The 14,690-nt window shown below is 29.3% G+C and overlaps 1 protein-coding gene across 1 annotated transcript; it reads left to right on the top strand.

The window, feature by feature from the left end:
• The first annotated feature begins 2,094 nt into the window (after positions 1-2,094).
• Positions 2,095-4,581, top strand: LOC111283739 (uncharacterized). The gene is made up of 3 exons (XM_022872342.2): positions 2,095-3,104; positions 3,201-3,393; positions 3,538-4,581. Exons 1-3 carry the CDS (start codon positions 2,679-2,681, stop codon positions 4,164-4,166), a joined length of 1,248 nt encoding a protein of 415 aa, XP_022728077.1. The 5' UTR covers positions 2,095-2,678; the 3' UTR covers positions 4,167-4,581.
• The last annotated feature ends 10,109 nt before the right edge of the window (positions 4,582-14,690 follow it).

Below are 14,690 nucleotides of genomic sequence, written 5' to 3' on the forward strand. Positions count from 1 at the left end.
AATTTAGGAGAACAAAAAACAACCCTTACTTGAGCTATTGCCATCCCTAAATAGAAGCGTCTATATGACACTTCAATTTGGTTCTTTTTTAATTTCTAGAGCCTTTTTTTTTTAATTTTTTAAAGTTATCTATTTTATTATTTCTTAATTATGTTTTAAAAGATAAAATTTAAACAATTGATTTAGATTTGGCTTATTATATAAGGTGTGAGAATAAAATATAAATATTTTATGCAAATTAATTGATCAATTTTTACTAATCATTACTTTTATTAAAAAATTATAAATAAAATTATACTAATTAATTTATTAAACTAATTATAAACATATTTATCATAAAAAAAAAATTTATTGCACGAATTTATTTCAGGGACTTTTAAATACACTACCCAAATTTCTCTATACACCTCATCAATTTTTTTTCAAAAATGCCCACATAACAAATATTAAATTTATCTTTCAATAAATTACAATTTTACCTCTTATTCTTTCCATTTTATTCTTTCTTTCTTCTTCTTATTCATCCTCTTTCATCTTTCTTTCTCTTATACCTAGTGAAATTTGGATTTTTTTATGTTTTCGAAAGTCCATTTTTTAGAATAAAATTTATTTTTCAAAAATTTTAAAAATTATGATATATTTTTGAAAATTCATTTTCAAAGTTTATATGATATTTTCAAAAGTAAAATTTTTTGAAAATGGATTTTCGATTAAAAACTTATCAAAAATAGAAATAAATTTTCGAAAGCCTTAAAAGCTTATTGAAAATTTATTTTCAAGAAATTTGAATTCTATAAAATATATTTTGTAAATCTTAATTATTTTTGCATGCATTTAAATAAAATTAAAAGAAATAAATCTCAAAATCTTACTTTTAATAAATGAAAGACTCAAAAAAATAATTTTAAGATTAATTTAATGGATTTAGAGTTAATTTGAATTTGAGATTCAAGAAAAAAAGGAGAGAAAGAAGAAAAAATTAGAGGGTAAAAAAAAAAATTGTTGAGGGATGGAATATATTTAATAAAAATATTAAATTTAAATTTAAATTTAAATTTAAATTTTATATAATAGTGAAATATAGAGAATAAAAATAAGAGTGTAAATAAAATTTTTTATTTATTTCTAGTATTTTTTTCATTTTACACTCCAAATTTTAAAGAGGGAGATATTTCGTTCTATTGGGTATTCAATTAATCCAACCCAACGGTCTCTAAAGATCCAAAAGCCCGACACGTGCCCAACCTACATCAAATCAACCCAAGGACATAACATCCTTGTCGAAATGGCGCCGCGTGGCTTACTAAACGACGTCCTTTTACAGCTTTTGTGTTTGTAGAGGAAAATTCCACTCCTTTCCCTATCTAGGCCCCCACAGTTTCCCCATTTTACTTTACCCCAATCCCCAGTAACCATCCAAATTCAAAACAACAGTCATTGATTTGTGGACCCCCTTTTACTCGTGCACTTTACAATTTTAACCACCCCTTGCCTTCTATTGAAATGACTATCCTACCCACATCTTAATTCTTTTCCTAGCCTGAGATTATTGACAAGAAACTACGCCTACGGTCCAATAAGGGTATTTTAGTCTAAAAGCTATCTACCGTATTTTACTTTCACGGTAAAGGAAAAAAGTGCACAACATGAAATTGGGGAATAAGAAGGGGTAAAATGCCCGAATTACCATTTTGTCGTGTAGTCATTTTCCTTATACGGAAACTAGGGTATTGTCGTCAGATTGTGGAAGTACAGTTTACCAAACCTACCCCACGCATCATGAAGCTGTGTCAGTTTTTCAGAGACCTCCATATCACGAGGCAGGGTTAAGTTTAGCCCGCAGGGCACTCGTGCCTGAAAACAAAAAGGGTAATCAAGAAATTTCAAACTGATACCTGCTCGTCACGCTCCTTTACGTGGCATCGTGTAGCCACGACTAGGGATCGAACTGGTTTCACCGGCTGACACTGACACGTACCCTCAATTCATCGGATTAGATCTTCGTCACGTCGGATTTCGACGTGGCCATTAATCCTAATCAGCAATACATACCCTCGCCTTTATAATGGCCCGGACCTCAGCCAATCGTCCTCCGAAACGCAAAAAAATCGAAAGCAACACTAATTGCATTTTCTGTCTCACGCTTTCTTACCCACTGTTTATTGCATCGGTTTTTCTTTTGTTTCTATTTGTTCACGTTCTCGTTGCCGGATGTTTTCGCCGGCAAAACCGAAGCAACTCGCCGGGGAACAATATGGAGTCACTGGCCACTGATGATCTTCGTGTGAATTTCCAAGGCAAAAACGTCACGTCCTCTTGCCGTTGCGTATCTCGGGAACTTTAAACGTATCTGTAAAAATAAAAAACCATAAGCAAAAGCGACTTTACCTAGCAGAGTTTTGAAGTTATTCCATGCTTTGTCTGGCAAATCAGAGGCAAATAATAGTATATAATAATCAAGCTTAAGCGTCTCGAGTCTTGGTAAACCGCGTTGATTTTTGGCCCTCCCCCCCCCCCCCCCCCCCCAAAAAAAAATATGAATTTCTGTGTCGATTGCGTTTACTGATATCATCACAAAGCGAGATGTTTTCCAGTTATGAAAGCGAAGAATCAACAAGAATTTGAAGAGCTGCCGTGGTAAGTGTAGAAGTGGTTTTTTTCAATCAAAGCTGAGAGACATGCCTTTCCCAATGAAGATCCAACCGATCGATTTCAACACGCTAGAAGAGGTTGCACCGCCTCGGTTGGAGACGATAAAGCCGATGATGAAATCGCGGTTCAAACGGCTGTTTGAGCTGCAGTTCCCTAGCGTTCTGAGGAATTCCGCGGCGGAGAAGATCGGTGATGTGGCTGCCGATGAGCTGCCTTTCAGCAAAGAATGCACCGCTGAGTTCGAGCCGAGCTCCGTTTGCTTGGCGAAGATGGTGCAGAACTTCATCGAAGAAAACAACGACAAACATCAATCTGGTGCGGTTAGGTGTAGCCGTAACCGTTGTAACTGCTTCAATCGTAACTGCGCCGACAGCTCCGAAGACGAAATGGATGGTTTAGGTTTTAGTGACTCCACTCTCACTTCTTTCGGGGAAGCATCAGAAATTCTAAAGGTATAACAATCACTTCCGCTTTTTTTTTTTAATACTTTTAGTTTTAAGACAGTAACGTTTTTTTTTTTAATTTGTTTTTCCTTTTCTATGGAGCAGAGTTTGGTTTCTTGTGCGAGCGTGAGCGAAAGAAATTTACTGGCGGATACAGCGAAGATTGTCGAGAAGAACAAGATCTGTAAGCGAAAAGATGATTTTTGCAGGAAGATTGTTACTGATGGATTATTGGCCCTAGGATACGATGCTTCTATCTGCAAATCTCGCTGGGAAAAATCCTCCTCTTGTCCCGCCGGTACTTACTAAAAATATCTCTATAATTCTGTTTGTTTCCCCTCAAAATGAAAAGAGAAAGTATTATCTGTCTCAAAATTAGTCATGCAGATATTTATGTTATGCAATTCCTCTGTTGTGGATTGAATTTCATTAATTCCGGCAGGAGAATATGAATACATAGATGTGATAATTGACGGGGAACGATTGCTGATCGACATCGATTTCAAATCAGAATTCGAAATGGCCCGATCAACAAAGACATACAAATCAATGCTTCAAATGCTTCCCTTCATCTTCGTAGGCAAAACTGATCGTCTCCAGAAGATAATTGCTATCGTTTCCGAGGCGGTAAAGCAAAGCCTGAAGAAGAAGGGAATGCATATTCCTCCATGGCGGAAAGCTGGGTATTTGAAGGCCAAATGGCTCTCTCCTCATAACCGAACCTTGCCTTCACCTTCACCTTCACCTTCACCTACTCCCACACCCACACCCACACCCACACCCACACCCACAATTGGAACACTCAAAGAGTTTGAATTCGAAACCAAAGCTAAAGAGAAAGGCCCACCTTTGTTTGAATTGAATCCTGAGGAGAAAAACTCATTTGAAGATGTTGAGTTGGGGCAGTCCATATTTGCTTTGTCCGAGAGCTCTGAAGAAGAAGGTAAGGAAAAGAAGGTGGAGAAAGAAGAGTGGAAGCCACCTGAGATAAAACCCAAGAACTCATTGATTGGGGTTAAGATCGTTACTGGTTTGGCTTCAGTAATTGAAGATGAGCCTAGAAAATTTTGACTTTTGAGATTTTATTTCTCTTTATCTTTTCCGTTTTGGGTCATTAGAGAATTAAATACTATGGTACATGGTTTGACTGTTTAAATCCCCTTCTGTTTTTTATGCAAGGGTTGATCTGATTTTACTACTAATATGAATAAGATTGTTATAAAAATAGTATAGTTAAGATGAGAAATTAGAAATTTTGTTCTTTAGCTGGTTCCTTTTAATTTCTTTTCTTTAAATCTGCAAGGAAGCCAAGAAACTGATTCCAATTGTCGTTCTCTTTTTCTCACCTCATTTTCTTCTTGTTTTTTTTTGTTTTCTTTTAAGTCGATCATCTGCAGTGAGGGATCTTTGAATTTGTGGAATATCAAAGCATAGAGGAAAAAGGTAATTCCCCATCTCTTGTGTTTTGCCTTTTTCTCATTTTTTTTTCAATTTTTATTATGATTTGTACTGTTTTTTTCTTAAAGATCTAGAACTGAATTTTATTATGATGAAAGCAGGCCCGTGCAGTTTCGAATGCTGCGAGGAGGTTAGGCCAAAGTTTTTTTTTTTTTAATTGCTTCAGCTGATACTCTGCTAGATTCATCTTATTATTCCATCTAGTTTTTTGTCGATGGCATTAGACGGTTTGGATTGAATTGTTCCTGGTTTGGGTGCGGCCGGAAAACTTCTTTCCTGGTTTTCTGATTATAACCCACGGTTTGGGTTGATGGATTAATTCCAATTCCTAATTACCTTTGCGTAGTTAGAACGAATAGAGATGCACCAGACGGTCAACTATGGCTACGTCAGTGTTAGTTAAGATAAGCCTTTGAAATCTCAGAGTTACTCTAGGTGGTAATTACAGCATAAATGGCAAGAGCTATGCTTTGGATATGTATTATTTTTAGAACAAAAGATATTTTAATTACTGCCAACGAAGCTTTGGCTTAGTGACAAGGGAGAGGTTTTAAAATTTTAAGATCTTAATATCTTAAATTCAAGTTTCGATTGATTATTTAGTTAAATTATAATTTATTAATTGATTATATAAATGTAATATTTAATTATATGATTGTAATTGATGATTTTAGTTAATTTCTTTGAGTTCCAAACTCTCATGTTTGGTTGATCTGGGCTTGTGAGTGACGTTTTTGTCAATATAGTTGTTGGCTTTTCTATATATTCTGATTCTGATATATTGCCAGATGAATGTGGCATAGAGTCTGTTTCTCACCTCTCTTATTTAATGGGTCGCCCAAAAACAAAGAAAATGGAAGTGACTTAGATGTGAAAACTGAAAACAACATCTTCTGAGATGTAATATATTAGGGAATATATCCATCACTGGGCTTGGAACGTATTAGCCTTTGGGCTCGAGCTCTCATGGCTTTGTGGGCAGCGGAGGAGGAGAAGAATCGCGTAAGAATTTAAGAAATTGCTTGTAGTACAAGCTTGGACCTTTTCCAACTATTTGGATGTTTGAAAGCTTTGGATAAAATCCCAGAATTTTAGGAAATAACTTCACACCGGGGAAAGAGTGTTTTGTTGGTTCGAAAATGTCTTTTACTTGTAATTCGGGCAAAATTGAAAAAGTAGGTTGGAATGCAGCGACTCGCAGAAGCTTCCTTCCTCACAAACGTACCAAGGACTTAAATTTTCAATTGACAATATTAAAAGCTTTGAAAAAAAATTATGTTTTTGTTATTTGGAGTACGCATTACGCTTATAATTTTAATTTTTTTAAGCGGTGAGAGATTTTTGAGATTTATTAAAAATATTTTTCAAGTCAAATCTAAATTAATTATATGAAATTTAAGGAATTTATAAAAAATTATTTGAATTAAAAAAAAAAAAACCAACAATATTTAAAGTTTTAATCCCTACTGTGAGTTCTCTATCATATGTTTATTTTATTGCATCAGTTACCCACTGGGTTGGGTTGTGTCTAACTTTTCTAAGATGAAAAAAAAAAAAGGGTCATGGTGCTTTGTAAAAAGACAAATCAGATCTCCTCTTTTGTGTTCACTGCTTTTAAAATCTTTGAGTGTCGTTGTGGGTTAATCTTTCTTAGTAATAATATTTCTAAGTTTAAAGGTTCGTTAAAGTTAAAGATATGGAGTTAAGAAGAATTTTCGAGTTCTGCTATCAGTGAAAAAGTTAAAAGATAAGAAATGGTCTATTCATAAACTTAACGCAACCAAGAAAACGAATATTAAAAAAAAATTATCCACAGTGGATTAACAAGTAAACTTAATATAAAGCTTTACGGAAAAACTATGTGGAAATCTAGAAGGCATGGTGAACTTAGATTGAAATAGGGATGACAATTTTACTTATATCTAAATTTTTTATTCAAATGAAAATGTGAAAAGATATTATATTATAAGTATGAAAATAAAAATGGATATAATTTTAATTTTTTATTAGACATGAGGAGGGAAACAGGTAATACAATACTTATTCTCGTATTCTACAAATATATATATATTTAGTAAATAAGTTTTTTATTAAATTATATAAATTATTATTTTATATTAATTAGAATTAATATATTTTTATTAAAAAATATTAAAATATATATTTATAAAAATTACCTAAGTATACAAAAAATTAAAAAATAAAATTTAGTTTTTTTTTTAGTTATGCGTATGAGACTACCCTTCCCTATTAAATATATGTGAAAATAATAATAAAGATAAATTTAAAATATCTGTTAAATATAGATACGAATATATGTATAATATAAAAATTCAGAAAACAAAATAAAGAATTCTAGCTGTTGACATCCCTAGATTGGGATAAAAAAAGTTAATATAATAGTTTTAAATGTGATAATGATATAGAAATTATAATATATATAAAAAAATTTATATGAATACGTTTGACATATAGATATAAATTATAACATATTAATTTTAATATTATATATTTAATATTATATGAATACAAATAAATTATGAATTCTAGAAAAAAGTAACAGTATATGTAAATAAATGTTTTTAAAGTGGTTGGCTTTAAAAGGTTGGCTTTTAAATTTAGTCTCGTACTATATTCATAGAAATTTAATTATTATATTTTTTTCATTTAATAATCTTAAATTAATTATTAACTCCTTTAATTTTTTTCGTTAAAAATATTGATTATTATATTCTTTTCATTTAATAATTTTAAACCAATAATTAACTCTTTTATTTTTTCTCATTAAAAATATTAATGTAATTATTGATTTGATAACATAAACATTAATTTTACTGACATTAATTTTGCTTACTAAACATTAACTTTGTTAATGTGTCAACATGAATAAATGAAATTAATTATCAAATTAGGTAAATAATCTTTATATTTATACAAAATTTGAATTCTAATACTTTTAGTACAATTTATAAAAAACTTGTCATCGTATAAATTGAATTTGATAATATTGATCCAATTACTAATTTGATCAATTACTCAAAGTTAATTTTGTTGATGTAACCACTTCTTTTTTATAAAAACATTTGAAGATTAAAAATCCTAAAAAACAAAAAAATATATTAAAATTTTAAAAATATAAAAATATAAAAAAAAGTAGAAAATTTTGATTTTTAGGCTTTTTAGGAAATCAAATTTTTAAAAAGCATTGAATTAAAATTTTCATAATTTTTTAATTTTTAAAAAAATAATGGGTTAATATCATAAATTACCTCTAAATTATACTAAAATTTTCAATGTGATATCTAAACTTTATAAATTTATAATATGATATATAAACTATGAATTTACTAACTAATATAATAGTTGAAAGGTTATTTGTTCACCGTGTGTCATCATTTAAACGTAGCAATTTTAAGGGTGAATATCACTATAATTAAAATATATATAATTCATATATTACATTAAAGATTTTTAAAATTCATGTACCATATAAAACGTTTCATTGTAATTTAGGAGCCATGTGTGACGTTAACTCAAAAATAATATTTATTGAATTTTGTTAGGAAAATAAAGTTTTAGTTTAAAAAATTCAAATTTATGAATTATTTAGAAATTTTCTTGATTTTTAAAATATCAAATTTATTTTTTTAATATTTTAGTTTTTTAAAATAAAGTTTATTTTATTTTTAAGACATTATATTTGGATTTTTTAAAAAATAGATTTTAGTTTTTTAAATTTATCAAAATTTTAATATATTAAATTTAATTTTTTCAATACTTTAAATTTAAAAATATTATTTTTTGAATTTTTAATAAAATCAATTTTATTTTTTTTAAATTCAATATTTCAAAACTTTTAGATTTTTTGAAAATTTAATTTATTTAATAAAAATTCATTGTTTCCCAATATTTGTATTTTTTCAAAATTAAAAAATTTTATTTAATAAAATATTTAATTTTTTGTTTGAAAATTATTTTTTAAAATTAAAATATTGAAAAAATAAATTTAATATTTCAAAAATTTTTAAAAATTAAAATTTTTTAATTGTTAAAAAAAGTTATTTTTTAAAAGTTGAAACATGATTTTTCATAAAAATTCAGAAATATTATTTTTTTAAAATTAAAATATTTAAAATATAAAAATAATATTTTAAAATAAAAATTCAAAATATTTCAAAATTGTGATTTTTAAAAAGTTAAAATCCAATTGTTTAAAAATTTATGAAATATGATTTTTAGGAAAATTAAATTTTTCAAGAAAATTTAAATTAAATGATTTTAAAAATAAAAAAAAGCTTAAAAATATTTTTTTTGAAAATTTTGAGATTTTTTTTGAAAATTTTGATATATTTTTTTTAAATTTTAGAGATTTAAAAAAATAATATTTCTTAATTTTCATATGATTTTCTAAAGAGACATTGGTCAAGTCACCAAAGTTAATAAATAGTAATTGATCATATTAGTAATTGGACTAATGTTATCATTTTCAACTTATATGAGGATGATATTTTTATGAATTATACTAAAAGAATTAAAATTCAAAATTTATGTGAGTATGGAGATCATTTGCATAATTTGATATTAATTTCATTCATTCAAGTTTTCATATCAACAAAGTCAATGTCACGTCATTTATGTCAATACTTACATTATCAAATCAATGATTATGTTATCATTTTTAACGATAAAAATTTGATAAATTAATTATTAGGCTAAAATCATTAAATAAAAATAAAAAAAACTAAATTTTTGTAAATCATAATAGATAGACTAAGGCTACGTTTGACACATAAGATTAGTTGAAGGATAAAATACTAATCATCTTAATCCATGTTTGTTATGTATTGATAAAAAAAGAATTAGATTAGTAAAAGAATTAGACATCCTATGTAAATAGGATAACTCTATCATTTGAAAAAATAAAAGATTATTTTTAATTTATAGGATTAAATAATTTATCAAAAATTTTAAATAATTTTTTTTATTTTACCCTTAATTTTAAAAGATAAAACCTAAAATTTAAATTATCAAATATTTGAAAAATATTCAATTAAAAAGGTATTTGGACAACTTTTAATTAATTAATAATTTTTTAAAAAAATATTGAGAAATTATACCACTGCATAAAAATTAAATTAGTATATAAAAGATAATTTTGATTAATAAAAAATATCATCTTATTTTAAACATGATAAATAGGAAAATAATATTATATTTTATTCTTAATCTTTTAATACATCAAATATAATATAAAATGATATAATTTAATTTAATCTTATTTATAATTTTATATTATACTATTTATCATCGTATTATACATTAAATATATGCTAAAATTTTAATTTTATTAAAATATAGTAATTATTATAATAATTTCACCGTTTTAAAATTAGTGGGCGGCCTGCACGGGCTGCTTTTCGGAAGTCAATAATTTTGTCCATCTCCCGTTTCTTACACGTTATTACGGTATGTAGCAAGGTTTCAAAGTACATTACTCCCATTAAAAAGCTTAACGCCAAAGTAGCATTTGGTCAAAATTGGCGTACTTTTTTTTTTAAATTTGTTTGAATGAATTTTAAAAATATATTTTTTAAATGCTCGCAAGAATTGAAATTATTGAATTTTAATATATTTTATGTATTTAATGGTCAAAAAAATATAATAATTTTTTTATTAAAAGTTTTTAACAAATAATCAAAGATAATTTTGATATTTATATCAATCTAACATATTAGATTGATCTAATATATTCAATGTCATAACAGTTTGACGTTTCCTTTATTGTCCCTTAATGATTCTTTATTGTTTATTTATAAATATGAAGGTTCAGACACTATAAAAGTAAATTCATATTACTTTTATTTTTCGTCATTATTCTCTTTCTGGCCTCACATATTTGACTTACGCTTCAGAATGCAAATATAAGGAACACTTCCTGTCTTTATCTTTAACTGTCTTTCTCTTATGTTTTTCTAAGAATACCTTGAAATCAAAGCTCGACACAAGCACAATCTTAGTCACAAGCTAGGTAAAGGTCTTTTTTCACTCGGCCAGGTAAAGGTCTTTTTCCACTCACTAGCCGAACACCAAACGATGCCATCAAAGAAAAAAACCTTAGAGGAAGGAAAGACAACTATCTCGACCGAAACAAAAACACATAATAGTCAACATTCAGAACGACATCCCCCACTATAGACAAGCCAACCATGGAACAACTTCAGGCATTGACCTAGCAGATCTGGGCTCTTAAATAAATATTGTAAACTATAATCTCACCACAAGCTTCGAAAGTGCTTAACCCAATCACCCATGATTGATGAGCTACGGTAAAACAATCGAGCTATGAGGAGCTGAAAGTCTCTTCAGCTTCTAAAGAAAAGGAGCATAACACTTGAGTTTGCCATTACCTCAGCCACAATTCGACACATGCCACAACTCAAAAATTCAAACAGACAATCCTTGAACCCTAACCAAACAAGGACTTGAAAGCTCAGATGTAGGTTATGAAGAAAGAGCTGAAAACAAAAATAGTGGCATTGAGGATAAACTTAAGTTCCTGGAGACCTTGCCCTTCACCGATGAAATTAATAGAGCCATACCTCACAAGAGGTTCAAAATGTCGACCTTGGAAACTTATGACAGTACTTCTGACTCTTTAATCATTTAAAACTCTATAGGACTAATATGATGATGTAGGGTAAGACGAATCCCTGATGTGTAAAGGCCTTGCTACCACTCTAAAGGGCGCAACTTGGTCTTGGTACAACACTCTAAAACTAAGGTCAATTATGACATTCAAAGAGTTCAACCATTGTTTTCTATCTCAATTTATAAGTGGTTGAAGAGCAAAGAAGATAACTTAAAGTCTGATGTCGATCCACTAAGGTCGCAATGAATCTTTGAAGAGCTATGTCACGTGTTTTAACATAAAAGTTTTGCAAGTTAAACACCTAAAGCAAATGACCGCTATAGCCATCCTGACAAGTAGACTTAATGATAAATAATACCATTTGAAGTTAACTTTGTTATTAGAACCATATAAAACTCTAACCGACGTCCTACTGATAGCTGAAAAATATATAAATGTCGAAGCTACAATGAGAAATAATCGAGATGAAAGAGGCTCATCCCTCTTCCTCAATGATCGATGTGAAAGAGGCTTATCCTCCATTCTCAATCCTAAGACATGCAAAGATTTCTACGATCCTTTTTCATAAAAGAGATAACATGGGGCTAGAAGTCCCAGTGAAAAAAGAGACTACATTACACTGAATATCTTCTGAGAGAGGATTTTATTGTAAATTAAAAAAAATTCTAACATTAGATGGCCAAAACTATTGAAACAAAATATAAAGAGAGATTCGATCAAAAGATGTGCCTTTCATAAGGACATAAGCCATAATACTGAAGATTACGTTGACCTAAAATTTGAGATTGAAACTCAAATAAAAAAAGGTCAGTTGAGAAGGTTTATAGAGCAATGAAAATAGGGCTAACCCAGAATGAACTATAGATAAGACCAAAGAAAGCCCATTTGGGGTAAAAAAAAAAGGCAAAAAAAAAAAAGTCTGAAAAGATGAGGCGATTTAAGAAAAGGTCCAAATTGATAATAATAGGTCCATCGTCGGGGTGATTAATGTGATCACTGGAGGTAGCTCTACTTCGACCAAAAAAAAATTCAATCCAAGCATGGTCATGGTAGTAAGTACTTCGACAAAGAGAAAAAAATATTAGAAAAATAAATTGATCTCATTCAGTCTGAAAGATCTTAAAGGAATCCATCACCTAAATAATGATGCCATAGTGATCACGACCGTAGTGTACAACATATAGTCAAGAGAATACTATTTGATAATAGGAGCTCGATCGATGTCATGTATTATGGTACTATGAAAAAAATAAGAATCAATGAAAACCAACTACAACTGATCACTATGACACTAATAGGATTTGAAAATGAATAGGTACCAGTGAAAAAAATAATTAAGCTACTAATAATCCCTTTAGGGATAAAACTAAAGACTATCACCTTAATCATAAAATTTGTAATCATTGATGTTTTATCAGCCTACAACATAATATTAGGCCGATTTAACTAGTTTGTTATATGATTTATAGGCTCAGCTTCCTATCTGAAAATAAAATTTTCCACACCCAACAGGGTTAAAGAGGTTAGGGGAGACTAGTTTACAGCATAATAGTGTTATATCATAATAATGAATGGGGGATTAGAAAGTAGATTGACAGTTTGATCGAAACTAAGACCAAAAACATGAAAGATGGGCAACTAGTAGAAACCGACAAGAAACAAAAAGTCATGAACAAGAAGATAAAACATAAGATCGACCTAACAAAGGCACATTCTTAAGTCGCTTCAAGCTCTTAAGCTCTAACAAAAAGAAAATTTTTATTCTATTTTAAAATTTTTTTAAGGTAGCTTCAAGGATGATCAAGTTCTTAAGTCGATGTGAACAATATGTTTTTTAGATCGAGCTAATATGCCATCTAAAATACTATATGAAATAAAAAATATATATCATATTCACTACATATCTATTCAAAAGTCATCGATAACATACTGATCATCACATTGGGATCTGTTTTCATAAAAAATGGTTTTGACCTAACCTAACAAAAAGAGATAATTGGTCAAAGATCATACTCGAATGAAAATCAACCTGAGTCAGTTAAGGATCTCGTAATAATTCTTTTATGGGATAACGTTTTTGAAAAATATATGTAGATCAAAACTAAACTTCAACATAAGAATCTATTAATTTAACTTTTGAGGGATAATGTCGAACTGTTCGTTTAGACACCATCCAATATGCTTGCAATTGATGCTAAAGTAATGGTCCATAGGCTGTATATTAATCCCAAGGTAAAATCAGTTCAACAAAAGAAAAAAAATCTTTACTTCAAAAAAATAAAGGATCATCAGAAGAAAGTTGATAGATTACTGCAAATAGGCTTTATCAAGAAAGTCTACTATCCTGAATGGATAGTCAATGTAGTCATAGTAAAAAACCATAGCAAAAAATAGAGGATGTGAATTGACTTTATCGATTTGAACAAAGCTTACCCCAAAAGTAGTTTTTCTCTCCTTAGCATAAATCAATTCATGGATGATAGTGTCGAGCATGACCTGTTCAGCTTTATAGATGCCTATTCTGATTATAATCAAATCAAAATACTAAAGGATAATGAGAAAAAGATAACATTTATTACCGAGAAGGCCTTTACTGCTATAAGATAATGCCATTTGGATTAAATAATGCAGAGACGACCTACTAAAGGTTGGTAAACAAGGTGTTTAAAAATTAGATTAGCTGCAACATGAAATATAGTGGATGATATGATAATTAAAAGTAAGAGTTTGATCGAGCCCTTGAAAAACCTTAAAGAGACTTTTAATACCTTAAGAAAATATAAAATGAGGCTTAACCTGAGCAAATATGCCTTCAAGATCACATTGAATAAGTTTTTTGATTACATAATTAATCAAAAGGGGATAGTGGTGAACCTAAAAAAGGTTCAGACAATCTTAAATATAAAGGCACCGACCTCGATAAAAGAAGTAAAGAAGTTAAACTGTAAAATAGCCCCTCAAGTCGATTCATGTCCAAGTCGATATAATGATGTTTGTCATTATTTTAAATTGTTAGAAATGCCTATGACTTTACGTGGACTCTTCAGTGTCAAAAAATTTTTGAAGAATTCAAAGAGTTCTTATATTCTCAATCTATTCTTTTTAAGCTAAGATCCAACGAGATCTTATACTTATATATGACCACAATGAACTAGGCCATCAGTTCAATCTTGATCCAAAAAGAAGAAATGAAATAAAGACTGATCCATTTTGTGAGCAAGGTATTGATAGGATCAAAAATTAATTATAACGGTATAGAAAAACTAGCTTATGCAGTTATCACTTTGGCTAAGAAACTCAAGCCATATTTTCAAGCCCTTATGATCCACATGCTGATTGATCAACCACTGATACAGGTTTTATAAAAGCTAAAAATATCAGGGAAGCTAATTACTTAGGTAGTAGAGCTCAACAAATTCAACCTCTATATATTACCTAGGTCGGCATCAAAATCTAAGGTGTTAGTGGACTTTATTATAGAGCTCACA

The sequence above is a fragment of the Durio zibethinus genome, chromosome 3 (assembly GCF_047325235.1).
Source record: "Durio zibethinus cultivar Kanyao isolate XHJ-2024 chromosome 3, ASM4732523v1, whole genome shotgun sequence".
Lineage (NCBI taxonomy): Eukaryota > Viridiplantae > Streptophyta > Magnoliopsida > Malvales > Malvaceae > Durio > Durio zibethinus.

Excerpts from the sequence above, each read along its gene's own strand:
- LOC111283739 (XM_022872342.2), top strand. The coding sequence starts at position 2,679 with ATGCCTTTCCCAATGAAGATCCAACCGATCGATTTCAACACGCTAGAA. Across the intron at positions 3,105-3,200 it reads AAGCATCAGAAATTCTAAAG|AGTTTGGTTTCTTGTGCGAG; the intron begins GTATAACAATCA and ends TCTATGGAGCAG. Across the intron at positions 3,394-3,537 it reads ATCCTCCTCTTGTCCCGCCG|GAGAATATGAATACATAGAT; the intron begins GTACTTACTAAA and ends TAATTCCGGCAG.